This window comes from Teleopsis dalmanni, chromosome X (genome assembly GCF_002237135.1).
Source record: "Teleopsis dalmanni isolate 2A chromosome X, ASM223713v2, whole genome shotgun sequence".
Taxonomy (NCBI): Eukaryota; Metazoa; Arthropoda; class Insecta; order Diptera; family Diopsidae; genus Teleopsis; species Teleopsis dalmanni.
This window is the reverse complement of record NC_051848.1, coordinates 21,105,494-21,122,301: the sequence shown is the minus strand read 5'-3', so window position 1 is coordinate 21,122,301 and position 16,808 is coordinate 21,105,494. Positions and strand designations below refer to the sequence as shown.

Sequence of the window (16,808 nt, the reverse complement as noted above, 5' to 3'; positions counted from 1 at the left end):
AGTTTGGTGTTTGGTGCATCTGCTGGTATTGTCGGCATATCTGTAGCAGTTTCTCTGAACTTTAGTTTGGATGGCGATACCAAACCAAATGCTGCTTCAGTCTGCTGATGACGTTGGCAGTTTCGCTGTAGTTAAACAAGTTTAGCGGGAGGAGGGTTCGTTTTTAGAGTAAATATTTTTGAAAAATAACTGTTAAACAATAAAGAAAATGATTATGTTATACATCCGACATGAAAAATTGATAAAAAAGAAATATATATAATAACGTGCAATATTTTGAACTGATAGTGATTGAACTGTTTGTGTCAATTTATCAAATCATTTTAAAAAAACTATATATGAACATATGAACTATATCCAGTTTGCTTATTAATTGCTTTAAATTTACTTATAGAAAAAGCGACAAGTGAGAATAATGTGAACGAAAATTGGGGATCAATACTCGATGTATGCGATATGGTCACTTCAAATACTGGTTCAGCTAAGGAATGTCTAAGAGCAATTTTGAAACGAATGAATCATGAAGATCCACATGTTATTATGCAGGCTATAACACTTTTGGATGCATGCTCAAGTAATTGTGGCAAGCCGTTCCATCTAGTGATTGCTTCATATGAGTTTGAAACTGAATTTCGACGCTTATTAACAAAATCACAACCAAAAGTGGCAGCTGTAAGTATTTTAATAACATTATGTTCTTATACACTTATATGTTTTCAATAAATCATTTATATATAACAATTATATATAACAGCGAATGTGTCAGGTGCTAAAATCTTGGGCTGAAACTGATTATAAAAAAGATCCTGAGCTAAATTTAATCCCTTCACTGTGCGAGAAACTTATGCATGAAGATTATGATTTTGGTAGTTTATCTGATAAACCAAAATCAAAATCATCTGCATCAAAGGAGCAAAATGCTGCAAATACTCAACAACAAGAAGAAGCTGAAATTGCCTATGCGATTCAACTATCGCTGAAAGATTCCAAATCTAGTCCGAAACATCAAGTTGGTTCTAGCAGTGCTACTAGTAACACCAGTTCAGCTTATGTATGTAGTAAAATTTTATATTTTAAACATATTCTCCATGTTGATTTTTTTTTCCATTAAATAAATAGCCTTCACTGTATCCATCAGTAGCGGGTGCCGGTTCGTTAGGAAGTGTTAATTCAACTGGTACTGGTTCCAATAATTCAGCAACATCACAAACAGAACCACGTAAAGTGCGTGCTTTATATGATTTTGAAGCTGCTGAAGAAAATGAATTGACTTTCTTTGCTGGTGAAATTATACACGTTTTAGATGATACAGATCCGAATTGGTGGAAGGGTATGAATCAACGTGGTGATGGTTTGTTCCCATCTAATTTTGTTACTGCAGACTTATCTGTTGATCCAGAACGTTTAGATATTAACCAACAAAGTAAGTCAAAGAAAAATGTACAATTTGATGATGACGTTAAGGAGCTGCAACAAAAGACTGAAGCTGCTGCCGTTGCAGCTGCCAATCAACAAGTTGAAATTGATGAAATAAAAATAGATCGTTTGCTGCATTTGTTGCATGAGGCAAATCCTGAAGATCCATCACAAGATAGCGATGAAATGTTACGCTTAGAACAAGAAGTACATCAAATGGGTCCTTTAATTGATGCAGAACTTGAACATATTGATCGCAAGCATGCACAATTAACGCAATTGTCGAGTGATTTGGTAGATGCAATTAATATGTATCATTCTTTGATGCGTGATGGTGCCATGATGAATAATGGTAATATTTTACGAAGTGGTAATATGATGCAACAATACCCAGGTTACGGTGCGTCTCCTGAACAGAGGGGGTCTACGTGGGGGTTACGTGGTTATGCTCCTCAAATGTCCGCTAACTATGGGCTTCATTCGTTACCATACAGCAATACAGGTCAATTACCACCAATGACAGTACCACCAACAAATGATGCATCAATTCCTAATACAGATATTATGGGTGTGCCTGGTAGTACTTTTCCACCAAACGCGCAGTTACCAATTTTAAGCGTTGGCCAGCAGCAAATATCTGTGCCAATGTCACTACAAAATGGACATCTTAATTCACAACCAATGAATAGCCTTATGAATGGTAAATATAGAGTTACGAATATATATTGATATATAATAATGCTTAAAGGGTGTGCTTGTAGTTAATATCTGGATCTTTGAAAGTTGTTGGTTAAAAAGTTTTAAGCATAAAACTATTTGATTAATTTATCAAATTTTTAATTTATTTTTAATTAATTGAATAATAAATTTAGTATTTGCTAAATTTTTTTATACAAATATATATAGTTAAAATTTCTATTTATTTCTATTTCTATTACATTAAAAGTTTTATTTTTGCGTACAAAAAATAGTTTTTTTTTGAGTTTTTCCTTTTTAAGGCACGAATATTAATTATTTTTGAAGAATATGATAGACAAATTTAATTATTATTTTTTATAATATATAACTGCGTATTCATCTTATATAGTTATTGTATTCAAATAAAAAAATTAAATTCATTTTAAATTCATTCTTTTTCATATAAGTTAAATTGTATAAATATTTATAATTATTATTAATAAGTATTATTTATTTTATATTTTTCTTTGTATTCATCTTATACCATATACCCAGCAGGAGAAAAAAATCGATGCATTAACACAAAGCATCTAAAAGTATCACTAAAAAATCGAAAATTTCATATAAAAATCATTTATATTTGTATATATATTTTATTATTATATGTATTTTAAAATAATAAATAAATAAATTAATATTATATTTTTTATTAAAAAGTTATATATAAGCGTATATGTGTATGCATAATATTGCGCATGAAAATATTGACGTGAAATACAGCATAAAACAATAAATTTGGCATATCGATTCCTTAAAGCTACTTAAAACCTCAATAAAGCATCAATGCATTTCGGATTCTTCTGGCATCGACACCACTATAAGCTGCTGGGTAGATATTGTATTTAAATAAAACAATTTATTTTTATATAAGTTAAATTATGTTATTATGTATTACTATTATTAATAAATATTGTCTATTGGCACACTTCTTATTTATCAGGTTAAGTGATTGTTTTTATTAAACTTCATTCAAATTTTTTTCATTAAAAATAAATTAAATTAAATTGTTTATTTTAACATTTACAGCATTGCCACACATAAATTCGTCAATGCCACTTGGACAACAAATGCAACATCCACATCCACATCCACAAAATTTTCAAATGTTACCACAGCAAACACAACAGCAATTACCACCACAATCGCAGTATCCACAGCAGCAGCAACAACAACAACAACAGCCATCGCAGTCTCAATATTCTCAACAGCTTCCTACTACGGCACCAACAACAACTACATCGCCAATGCCACTCAATGGCACAACATCAGTTATTGCAAATGAAACGCAAACTCAAGGTGGTTCTATGTTACAACTACCACAACAGTCAACACAGCAGCAACAACAATTTATACCACCACTACATCAAGCTCCACCAGGAACATATTTGCCACAACAGATTCCACCACAGCAACAACCTCATCAATTACAACAGCAACAGCATCAACCATATACAACACCAATGCCAAATGGACCACAAAATTTTGTACCACAGCCACAGTTGACTAATGGAGTGCCAGGCATGATGCAATTACCAGTTCTTCAGCAGCAACAACAACCACAACCACAACACCAACACCAACAACAGCTTAACCAAAATCATAGTAACAATAATAATACGGATCAATTTAGTCAATTACAGCAACAAATGTCTGCCATGTCAATGGGAATCAATCATCCGGTAAACCAAAATTTTATTGTGCAAAATGAACAAAAAGCTAACATTCCAATTTATCAGCAACAACGGTAAAACTATACTGATTGCATGTAGCAAGCATCTCTTTGCCGTTCAAATGATGTTTCCTTTATGTGTTTGTGATTGGCTGATTTAATCCGTTTGATCTGATCCTCCAGGAGGTGAAAATTATAAATGATTTAGTTAAATGAAAGAAATGCAAAGAGTGTAAAAGCAGGCAAATATATATATATTAAAATTTAGGAATAAATTTATTGCTCTGTACTTTACAGTTGCTTACAATAATAAAAAAAAGTAATACACTTATAAGCAAAATAGAAATTTATTAACAAAAATATAAATACGAAACAAGAACTTTTAAAATATAAATACTGATGATAAACGAGATGATATAAACTATAAACTATTGTTTCCTAGTATGTTTCTGGTAATTTTCTTTGCAATGCTTGTGTCCACGTACTCTATCTACTATCTACTATGTACTATTTGTACTACTCATGAACATTCTTTAGTTTTAGAAATTGGATATAAATTATTTATACATTATTAAACATGTTTTTGAAGTTGATTTTATGTATTCTTATTAATAAAACAAATATTTAAATCTATATAAATTTTATTTTATAAATTATTAATTACGCAATTATTATATATATACATATAAACATATATATGAAAAGATATCAGAAACCATTATTATTATTAAAAAATTTATAACTATTGCATATACAAGTACATATATTTCAAATAATACAACAAGAAAAAAACATAAATGTTTATAATAATTGAAGTTGTAATTATTGTGGAAAAAATATAAGAACAAAAAGTTAAGTTAAAAGTTATATATTTATCAGGTAACATTAATTTTGATAGGTATCGATTTCTATGGTATCACATAGTATTCAATTCTTATAAAATTTCTTATAATAGTTTACAAAAACTTGGTTGTAATTACTGCGTTTATTTAACTGATGTTGTTGTAGTGGTAACTAGCAGAGATCTATTGAGCAGATGATATAAAATGAGTTACAAATACTGACAAAGGTTCCAAGAGTGACCGGAATGACCGGAACAACAAGTTACTGTTGTTGTTGTTTTTGTAGCCCGTGGGAATTTACTTGTAAAACCCCTTTAGGGGTAATTAATGGTACTTCGTCGTCAAGATAGACGAGTGATTCCAGGACGTAGATTCGGCTGTTCTTGTAACCTCCAGAAGCAAGTCGTTGAGTTCGACGACCAAGTACTCCACACTTTTTCCAAAAGGGACTTTACATATGGAAACTCATGACAATTGATTCTGATTATCTAAGAAAATGCATTAGTTTCTGATGTTGTAAACTACTGAGACTTCTAAGCAGATAAAATGAAAGGATGTACAAGACGATTAACATGGGTGAGGAAGTGGTGTGGTGAGGATATGGGGTTGATTTGGTGGGTGGGACTTAATTAAGCATTAATTCAGGTTCAGACGGAGAAATCTGGCCACTTCAATGGGGTGGGTCCAAAGGTCAATTGGACGAAGGTTTCTGTGCATTGTAGGAGAACAGATATGTGCGACGTTAACGTAGAACGGTCTATTCTGAGTGGTATACAACCATTTGTTTGCCTCAAGTCTTCAATTCTTGGCACAAGTCAATTCTTGAGAAAAACCAACCGTCGAACGAAGATACTCCACAATAATGTGAATTTCCACACATCAGTCCCAACTTAGTAACCAATGACATATTGTTCCTAAACATTGAGAAAAAATGTGTGGCGTGCGGTGGAACAGGTTTTTGAGGCATTCAAAACCGTGATTTTGGAGATATCAACTTCAGGGTGACAAAACTATCTCGAAAATTAGTTCAATCGAATGCAAAAATGTGTTGATTATCATGGAGAGTACTTCGAAAAAAAAAAAATTAAATCATTTTCAGTGATTAATAACTGTGTTTTCATTGTTAGGTCAAATTTACAGGTTAGATCGAAGAACGAATAAACATTGATTATATATTCTAACGTAATTATTATTACCATTGTTATAAAAATACACAAAATTGTTATTACTTAACTGTTTCTATAACACCTCTTCATGATATTCTGCTTTGTCGCCTTACTTTAAAATTGTTTGTCATATTGCTCCAGTATTGTCGGTATTGCTCCAATTCTGATGATATCGAAGACGTTTCTAAATATTGTACTTTAATTTGTTGAAAAATCTCTTCCTTTTTAAATATCGGCATTAATTAAAAATAATTTTTTGGAATATATTTATTTTGGATGTCCTGCAAGTTTATTAGTAAACACTTTTCTATAGTGAATTGCCTCAATTTTGCCGGATCTGAACCTTTGTAAAGAATATTGTTAGGTGTTGCTTTTTCTTCTTTTTTCTCGGTATTCGCGTTTCTGATTAAAGGATATAGGTATCCCCTATCTTGTTTGTTTCTTTTATTTTATTCCAACTTATTTGATGATTACATTTATATTTATTATTGGATTTTTTAATTATATCTTTCTCTGTTTGCTTGCAGGTACCCACCAAATATACAATTTTGACATAGATCACTTCAGGTGTATTCCAACATAATTCTTTATACTGTTTCTATTTAGTTTTGAATTCTTATTAAAGAAAGTCTATTGGATTTATGAACGCATTTTTCAATAGTATTCACTTACTTATTTTCTTGCAAGTACATACCTTTTGCGTTGATATTTTTGTTGTAATAATCTATGCAGAACGATATATCTTGTTCAAAGTACTTTCCTTTCGATATCAAGCATCCAGTAATTACAGAAAGAAACATATCGAATTAAAAATATTTGGTATCGAGTGTTTATTTGTGTTCATCAAGATCGCGGTATCCGTAGTTGATGGTGAGTGTACATATGGAAGAACCCAGAAATAAATTAATTTAAATAATTAAATGTATGTTTGTTTACTATTTGCTTGTAGAATTGTTCATTTCATTCGAGTAATTAATTAAGCTATTTTCTCTAAATCAAAACATGATTCAATTTCATAAAAAAATTTAATATTGCTAATTTTTATATTTAACAAGCGAGAAAGCAATCTAAATAAAAAGACTAACTGAATTATAAAAGTTTTAAGATTAATTGCTCTTGATAAAATTATTGTAATTTAATATAATTAAAGCAATAATGACTTGCAAATATTTAATTTGCATTGTTGGCAAAACATTTTTAGTGCCACAATAAAATGTGTCAGAAAAATAATTCTGACTGCAATCACATTCACACGTACTTGTTAAGATAGGTCAGTTAAGGTTATCTGCTCTAAGAGTATTCTGGATTCGACAATAAAATTCTGATGCCTAATGTTATTTAAATTAGTTTTAATTTAAGGTTTTATTCGATCGGTAAAGTTCGAGATGTTTGACGGTTTCACGTGGACAGTTCTTATTCTCATAATATTTCTGTTTTTATGGCTTTTAAAAAGATATTTACGTGTTCTATACTTATCGCAGCAATTTTTGGGTCCGGTGCCGTGGCCACTAATCGGAAATGCAGATATATTTTTTAATATAAAACCGGAAGAAGTGGTTTTAGTTGTTGCAAATTTATTCGAAAAATATGGTAAAACCGTCAAAATTTGGTTTGGGTTTGAATTTTCGATATTTATGAGCGAATTAAAAGATGTGGAGTTAGTGCTCGGCACAACGGTGCTATTGGATAAATCAAGTGAATATAGCTTACTGCGTCCATGGCTGACTGAAGGTTTGCTGATCAGTCGCCCTAGAAAATGGTTCAAGCGAAGAAAGGTGTTAACTCCAGCATTTCACTTTAAAATACTCGATCAATTTATAGAAATATTTAATCGTGAGTCAACTGTGTTTGTCAAGAACCTACAACAAAGCATTAAGAATTCAGAAGCTATTGATTTGAATCAATGGATCACACTGTTGACACTTGATACAATTTGCGGTAAGTTAAGTTATAAATAAATTTAAGTAAATGGACCACAGTTAAACATTTGAAATAGTAATTAATTTTATCGAGGTTTTTATTTGAGTATATATAAATTTAAGTATATATCATTAGTGCTTTAAAGTACAGATTTACATATATATTTTTGTGATGCTCTTATGAAAATTTATGAAAATATGAAAATTTTCTTCTGTGTATGTAAATCCAAAGGAAGCTATAGACCATTTCATTAGGAAAGACTACTATAAACAATATTATTACATATTAAAAAATTAATTGAAATTGGTTTTACAATAGTTTTTGTTGTTGCGTCACCGTCATTTATACAGATTCACTACATCGTATGCAATGTACGAAGCAATGCATGTCTATAAATAACTAAGAAATAACATTAACAACTTCTCGTTAAATTTGTATCCCAGCAAACAATTTTTTTGCACATGAAACACTATTTTTGTAGTAAATTTTGAAAAGTGTTAATCAGTTATGTACGCTATAATGATTATTACCCATCTTCTATTTTGATAAACAGTAAAGAAGTAGAGTCACTGGTTCAAAACTACAATATATTTCATTATCTTAATAACTCAATTGTGATTGCTGTGGCAGAGTTCAATAGATATTTTTCCACTTCTTATAATCAGTGATTATTCTTCGTTTTACTAATGCGTAACTTCCAAGAAACTTAAAGAGAAAAGATTATATCCATCCTTTTAAACTATCAAAGAGATACATTCCTCATAACCTGTTTCTTGCTGTAGGAGAAATGCTTGATTACTACTTTTTCTCCTAAGTTTTCTCCAAAAATATTACCATTAGGAATATGCAGTTTTTCTGCATTGGTTTCTACACATCAGTAATCTGAAAGAACAACATTAGGTCAATTATAATAACAAATATTTATTAGAATTTATACCAAATTTTATTAAAATTTTTACATAGAAATTGGCATCATTATTCTTTAAAATAGTCGTTTAGCATGGGCATTAAGAAGTAGTGGGCATTAGGAATTTAAAGTGTTTGAACATTATTTTCGATGAATAAAACCGTTGATCTGACAATATACTGGAATCATTAGTTTTATATCATGATCGGCATTAATACTGTGGTATGACTACCACGAATTGTAGTTTTCCAACAAATATAACTATAACTTTATTTCTTTTTTTGATATACGTACACAAACTATACCTTGTACAGACGGGTCTAATACATATGTAGTTTATGATGAAAATTATTAAACTTAAGTTCGCATTATCGTGTTAAGTATTTTGAGAACACTTAGGATAACTTTCGACTTCTCTATGTGTACTCGGCTATAACGTTCTTCACTTGAGATGTGTTCTGGCTATAATATTTTGCAGATCTTACATTTATAGTGCATCACCGGTTTCATGTTAGCATAATATTTTCGTTATATATTCCCAAATTAATCAAATTCCATATATTGTTTAAGTACTAGGTTTTAAAAATTGGAAAAGTGTGATTTGATTACCGTTTTCGTTTTCTAAGTGAGCATGAATGTAGATATTAGAAAGTTCAATTTTAATTCTATTGATGGCTCATAAAATATGCCTGGAGAGTACCAAATGGGTTTAACAATAAGCCATGTAATATATTATTCCATAAAATTAATTTATTGGGTAACGCTCATGCTTTAAACTTTGTATTACTCACTTTCGTAAAAGAAGTTTAGATGGATGGATCTTTCATCTATTCAAAATTATTTTGAAACTTATTCAAAGAATTTTACAAGAAAATGAATATTTAGAGAAGGATTTGCAAAATTACTATATATAGAAATGTTATTTTTATAAGTAATTCCTGATGAAGTGCAAAGAAAATTCTATAACACAAACTACAGATTTTCCAGAAAGTAAATTGCATATGAATGTAACAGTTATTGGGAAGCTTTGGGTAGTATGAATCTTTGGAATCTTTGAAAATTATGAAGCTTTTAATCAATAGAAAGGTAGGGTCGCGATATTCTCTGTTTTCTGTGGTGTAGCTAACGAAATTATTAAGTAAGTTTATAATCGATAGAAAGGTGGGTATGTGATATTATCTGCTTTTTATGGTGTAGATAACTAAATTATTAAGTAAGCTTATAATGAATAAAAAGAAAGGGCTGCGATAATATCTACTTTCTATAGTTCCGCTAACGAAATTATTAGGTAAACTTAAAATCACTGAAAAAATAGAGCAGCGATATTATATATTTTCTGTGATGTAGCTAATGAAATTGTTAAGTAAGTTTATAATAAATAGAAAGATGGGTACGCGATGTTACGTGTTTTCTAACTAATTAGTAAGTTTATAATAAATTAACACTGTTTTTTATAGTGTTGATAACCATAACATTTAGTAAATTTCTAATGAATAGAAAAGATGGGTACGCGGTATTCCTTGTTTTCTACAGTAACATTAACTTATTCTCACAGTGTCCGCGGTTTTCTCTTCATGTCAGGATCAGATTTTTTAAATGTAATCGTTACAAGTTTTATGATTGGTTTCATAATGATATAGTTATAACGATATAGTTACATATGATTGCAACATATCTACATCACATACAAATAAAAAAGTTCTTCTGTATTTGTAGTAGATCAAGTCTTTTTTTGTCTCTATCTGCTATCTGACACTTTATATATCCTCACATATGTAAAAACCATGTTGAAAATATAGCCGAAAACTGAGAAAGTTCTAAAATTGCACCTACAGTTGAACAAGTTGTTGCTATTCATATAAATTTGATTAATGAACTTCGATTCCGATTCTGCAACTTTCATAATAGCTGGTCAGCATTAATATTTATGAAAATCATACTGATATTTTTAATAATTGTAATGGGATAATATACATATTTACAAACAATCCATTAAGCCTTGGAGTGTCTATCTCCAATACATCTTGACAACCTTAATAAACTCCATTTATTCATAGGTACATTGTGACCGAAAAGTTTCCGGAAATTTTAAATAAAACGCAAAATTCTTAATCTTCATCAATATTTATTTTATCTCCTTCAAAATATGCTCCATTAGAAGCGATACACAAATGCCAACGTTTCTTCCAATCATCAAAACATTTTTTATAGGCGCTTTCCGGTATGGCTTTGAGTTTCCTCTGCGAATTCTGTTTTACGTCTTCTATGGATTCAAAACGCGTTCCTCTGAGTGGTAATTTGAGTTTGGGAAACAGGAAAAAGTCACACGGTGCAAGATCAGGTGAATACGGGGGCTGTTCGATGGTATTTATTGAATGTTTGGCCTTAAAATCGTTGATAATGTTGGCTCGGTGCGAGGGAGCATTATCGTCATGAAAAATCCATGAATTATCCTTCCACAATTGAGGCCGTTTACGGCGGATATTTTCACGCAAACGTCTTAAAACAGTCAAATAATAGGCTTTATTGACTGTTTGTCCTTCAGGGACGAATTCATGATGCACCACACCACGAATATCGAAGAAAACAATCAGCATTGCCTTGATTTTCGAGCGACTTTGGCGTGGTTTTTTCGGTTTCGGCTCGTCTTTTCCTCTCCATTCCGATGATTGTTGGCTTGTTTGCATGTCGTACTCGTAGACCCATGTCTCGTCACCCGTTATGATGCGTTCCATGAAAGTTGGATCGGAATTGGCACGATCAAGCATGTCTAACGAGACCTGTCCACGATGGTGTTTTTGGAACAAATTGAGGTGAATCGGAAAAAGCCGAGCGTTGACACGTCGCATACACAAATTGTCCACCAAAATCAAACGAGCCATCTCACGACCGATGCCTAGCTCTCGTGCTATCTCTCTAACACTCACATGAGGATTTTTGAACACGATTTCCTTTGCCTTTTCAATGTTTTCGTCGGTGGTAGAGGTCGAAGGTCGTCCAGAACGCGGCATGTCTTCGACGGTCGTACGACAGTCCTGAAAGGCTTTGTACCACTCATAAACTTGAGTTTTCGATAAAACTGATTCCCCATAAGCCTTTTGTAGCATTCGCAACGATTCTGCACACGAAAATTCGTTCGAAACACAAAATTTGATGCAAACTCTTTGATCAATATTTTTTTCCATTGTTTTTTTCGCAACGCACTACTGAGGTGAACTGGTTTCAACAGCTGCCGTAAACGAACTGTCTGACAGATCGCGCTCATTTTTGGCATAGTAATTAAGGACAGTGCTGCCAAACTACATAAACTTAAAATATCGAAAAATATACAGCGCGCGAATTTTAAATGAGAATTTCCGAAAACTTTTCGGTCACAATGTATGTGTTAAGTGTATAAAAAGTGAAAATCATACTAATAAATATATTTGAACTTTGGTTTTATATACAAAAGTATTTTATCAGTAGTTTTTATATAGAAATTTTTATAGGCGTGGTCTACACGTACAAGTACATAAAGAAAATGCAGTTATTTTGATATTTTTGTATTGTACTTTAAACTCTTGCAAATAATCAGACAATGTCAAGAATAATGATGATAGCTCTAAACGACAGTGGAAGGAGAAGATAATCACACTTCTCCCTGATATTCTCCCTGATATTCAAAACTATATATAATCAGTGTAAAATGTATATCTCCATCAGTGTAAGTTGATGTCGTTTGAATTTGTTGTTATATATACTCGTAATAGTTATTTATCGCTGGGTAAACAGCACAAAACCGATTTGCCATTAACAATCTCCCTGAGGGAAAAGACTTGATAACATAAACATACAGAACAATTTGGAAATGCAAAGCGAATGTGAAAATTTATTTTATTTATCAGTTTAGTATGATTAGATTATCTTTCCGAAATCCATTTATTGATCGTTTAACTTTAATATTGTATGCGGTTAATTTAAAAACAAAATAGTTTTATTGAAATTGTTTGATTGCCTTGACATTCATAATTAGTGCGTTGAAAATGTTTTTTGTGCTTGTGTTTATATCGGTTACCATTTGGTTAGCGATACTTTCAATTTACCTATTCAAATATAAACATTTAATAGATGTCACTAAAAATATACCAAGCCCACCTGCCCTGCCAATTATTGGCCATGGCCACTATTTCATTGGCAAAACCCCAGATCAATACATAGTGCAAATAATGGATTTTATGGAGACTCATGGGAGAACAATAAAAATTTGGTTAGGCCCAGAATTAAATATGATCATGAGTGATATTAAGGACGTAGAGATGATTCTTAGTACAACGCGTTTCAATGATAAAGCTGGAGAGTATAAAATGTTGGAACCATGGCTGCAGGAAGGATTATTAGTAAGTCGTGGCAGAAAATGGCATAAGAGGCGTAAAGTTATAACTCCCGCTTTTCATTTCAAAATTCTTGATCAATTTATTGAAGTTTTTGATAAAGAATCGCGTATTTTATTAAAGAATTTAAAAAAGGAGTCCGAAATGCAGACCAAGCATGGATTTGATATCTACAATTGGATTAATTTGTGTACATTGGACACAATTTGTGGTGAATATTTTTTTTGAGTGTTATAAACCTTAGTTTTATTGGCAAAAAATTTTCAGTTTTAAAATCTCATAAACTGGAGATCATTTTATAATACATAAGATAATTAACTAAATTTATTGCAACTCTTTACATTAAGACTTTTTAAAATATTCTATAACTAGAACCTACTACATAAAGTTATTGATTGTATTTTGTTTAAAGAAATCAATAGAAAGGTCCTGGCCTTAGCAAAGGTCCTGGCCTGGTGGTCACATTTTTTCGTTGCGAAATATTGTTAAAATGTTAATTAAATAAAATACTTTTAATAATATATATGAATAAATAATATCTTAATTGCTGACTGATGTTTGCTTTAATATTTAAATTTTTGTATTCATGTTTTTTGCAGAATCTGCAATGGGCGTTTCCATTAACGCACAAACTAATGCTGATTCGGAATATGTAAGAGCTGTAAAAACGTGAGTAATGATACTAAATATTATTATTATAAGTAATTAAAAAATGAAATCAAAAAAAATAAACTGTTCGTAACTGTTCTTCTATGCCAATGTGATTCACTTCTGCTCAAACTATTCATTCTAATATCAGGTTGAAAAACTCAGGGGATAAGAACGTACCCTGTCAGAAACCTCGTTTGCTTTCAGATATCTCGGACAGATTTTTTCCAACACTAACACCATTTCACATAGCTGGATAAGTTTTACTGGGATATCAAATTCAATCGTAGTTATACTTATAAGATCCAATCTGTTCGTTGATGATTAACTTCAATCTTCCATAAAGTCGGTTTCACATATTTTTATATGTAATATTAAAAAGTCTGTTCTTGCGATAGTAGATATAGTTTGCAGGATCGTCCTTTTTGTGCAATCATTCGACCATATTTTACAAATGAACTCTAGAATGGGTTAAAAAAGTGCATCACATTTGGTGATCAGATGTTTCACAGACTCTACCTTAACTTCGAGCTTGTAATCATTTAAGATTTAACCGTCTTAAGAGTTAGAGTCGTCACACCATCATATGAAATCATTCGAAAGCCGCTTACCGACTCGTTGAAGTCATATGAGTATAAGTACCAAATATGCTGAGTAGCATGATTGATGAAATAAAAATATAACTACAACTATTGTATGTAGGGCAAATTTCATAATCTGAATAAAGAAAACAAGATTGGGAATACAATTAAAGTTTTAGATATATGTGTTCATAACATTTTGCAAGAACATTTATATATCAAAATGTTGTCTCAACAAGATGGATTTCCCACTAAAAATTCTTCGGGCTTAAATATTAGCTGTCCGTGATAATGGGTCTCTTATTGCACTATTATATGGCTTACTTCTACTGAATTAAAAATAAAATTTCACCTAAATTTTGTTGAAATATTAGTTTAGGTGTGGTTTTAGCGGCAATCCAATAGAATCCACTTAGGCCTATTGGCCCATTGTGTTACCGTATAAGGGAAAAGCTCAGAAGTCTAACACCACCATAACAAAGCTTAAAATGCTATTTAATAAGATCTGTTGCAGTTTCTCAAAATCTTTAAAAAAGGAGGCCTCTAGAATAGTAAGGCAGCGCCGCGCATTGTTGGGCAAGAAGGCACAAATAGATGGAGGTGCTTCCATAGTCCTTTCTACAACTACAATATATATAATTAAAAGGGAAATTCAATCTTCTAGCATTGTTTCCTAATCTGTAGTGACCTGTAAGCAAATCTATCACAGAAGTGATATCTCTACGGGGCATCTCAATGAAAGTGTTGGATTTCTTGACCAAATTTCATACAGATGCCTAGCACAGTTTAGCACAGAAGAAACTTAGTAACGGTTTGCATGAAGTCGAAATCTTTACAAACAACATACATTTAAAGAATCTCGAAGAATCTTTTTTCTCAGAAACTAAAAAAAATGGAATATCGCTGCAGCAAGCTTAGAGCGGACTTTGTCAGATTATTTTATTTTTATTGTAACTATCTAAGCAATCCTTATCTTTAAAGGGCTAATCTATAAATTTAGTAGAGAAAATAAATTCTTGTGATGAGTAGAAATATAATAAGAATAAATAATAAGATCAATTGGGTTTTTTTTTTCTTGCAGAATTTCAACTGTAATGCATAAACGAATGTTTGATATTTTATATCGGTTTGACCTGACCTACAAATTTACAAAATTAGCACAGGAAGAGAAAAAGGCATTGAATGTGCTTCACAGCTTTACTGAGAAAATTATTGTACAAAGGCGCGAGGAAATACTCAAGGCTCAAGAAAACAAAACTAAATCTTCTGAAAAGAATGAAGACATCACCGATGTGGGCGCCAAACGAAAAATGGCTTTTCTTGATATACTATTACAATCAGAGGTTGATGGAAAGCCATTGACTAATTTAGATATACGTGAAGAAGTAGATACTTTTATGTTTGAGGGGCACGACACTACGTCCTCGGCTATAAATTTCTTTTTCTATAACATTGCGATAAATCCAGAATGCCAACGAAAATGTGTTGAAGAGATTGTATCTGTGCTTGGCAAAGATAAGAACACAAAAGTTACTTATGAATATTTAAATCAACTGCACTATATTGAGTTATGTATTAAAGAAACCTTAAGACTTTTTCCATCAGTGCCACTTTTAGGTCGAAAAGTACTCAACGAATGCGAAATAAGTTAAAATCAAATACGAAATCTATTTAAAAATATAAGTAATTTTAGATTTTTCTTCATAGATGGAAAAACAATTCCAGCAGGAACGAACATAGGAATATCACCATTACATTTAGGTCGCATGGAAGAACTGTTTCCAGATCCAAATTCTTTTAAGCCAGAACGATTTGACGTTGTAACAAGTGCTGAAAAAATGAATCCATATGCGTATATACCATTTTCAGCTGGTCCACGTAACTGTATTGGCCAAAAATTTGCTATGTTGGAAATTAAAACCGTAGTCGCAAATGTGTTACGTAACTTTGAAGTCGAATTTGTTGGAAACGCGGAAATTCCGCCGATGTTAATAGCTGAACTCATCCTTAGACCAAAGGACCCGTTAATGTTTAAAATGACTCCACGCGTATATTAAATAATGATTTATATTATTACATTTTTATAATAAATTTTCAATATGTAAATTTGATTCTCTTTTAATTATTTATTTATTAATTTTTTCTACACAATTCTTTATTTGATATAAGATATATTAAAAAAATCATAACATATACAATCTCGAAAACAAGCTCAGTACTTGTGTTACATGGTAACACCCTAGAATGGCAACCACGTAGTATATGTACTCTTAATGTTTGATTAAAGTATTGCCTGCCTTTTGTGGTTTTATATGTGTACATCCACAAATCCGTAGTTTAAAATGAACATCCTATAACAAAATGACATCCTATACCAGACACTTGATCGGTCTTGATCGGTCTTGATCGATATTAGAAAGTGAATAAATTTTGTAATATCTGAAATGAGTCTACTTAAATTCTTCTCCAGAAGGTTTTCAATTCTAGTTACATTACTGCATCATGGATGAATTTGTCAACTATATTTTTTGCAAAACCTACACAATAACTC

The 16,808-nt window shown here is 31.4% G+C and overlaps 2 protein-coding genes across 4 annotated transcripts; both read left to right on the top strand.

Annotated features, from left to right (window-relative positions):
* Nucleotides 1–394: 394 nt before the first annotated feature.
* Nucleotides 395–4,086, top strand: LOC119687962 (signal transducing adapter molecule 1-like; the record flags this gene model as incomplete). 2 transcript variants are annotated; one of them, XM_038102533.1, is given in 5 exon segments in its annotated part: nucleotides 395–672; nucleotides 755–1,051; nucleotides 1,120–2,116; nucleotides 3,181–3,833; nucleotides 3,891–4,086. In XM_038102533.1, coding segments are annotated over 5 exon segments (2,237 nt in total), but the record flags the coding sequence as incomplete, so codon positions are not given.
* A 2,899-nt stretch (nucleotides 4,087–6,985) lies between these two features.
* Nucleotides 6,986–16,363, top strand: LOC119689891 (cytochrome P450 4d1). 2 transcript variants are annotated; one of them, XM_038104820.1, is made up of 4 exons: nucleotides 6,986–7,769; nucleotides 13,628–13,697; nucleotides 15,339–15,904; nucleotides 15,965–16,363. In XM_038104820.1, the coding sequence occupies exons 1-4, from the start codon at nucleotides 7,217–7,219 to the stop codon at nucleotides 16,312–16,314; spliced, it is 1,539 nt and encodes a 512-aa protein (XP_037960748.1). In that variant the 5' UTR covers nucleotides 6,986–7,216; the 3' UTR covers nucleotides 16,315–16,363. The 2 variants fall into 2 exon arrangements, with proteins under 2 accessions (XP_037960748.1, XP_037960747.1); XM_038104819.1 differs by lacking the exon at nucleotides 6,986–7,769 and adding an exon at nucleotides 12,659–13,239.
* The last annotated feature ends 445 nt before the right edge of the window (nucleotides 16,364–16,808 follow it).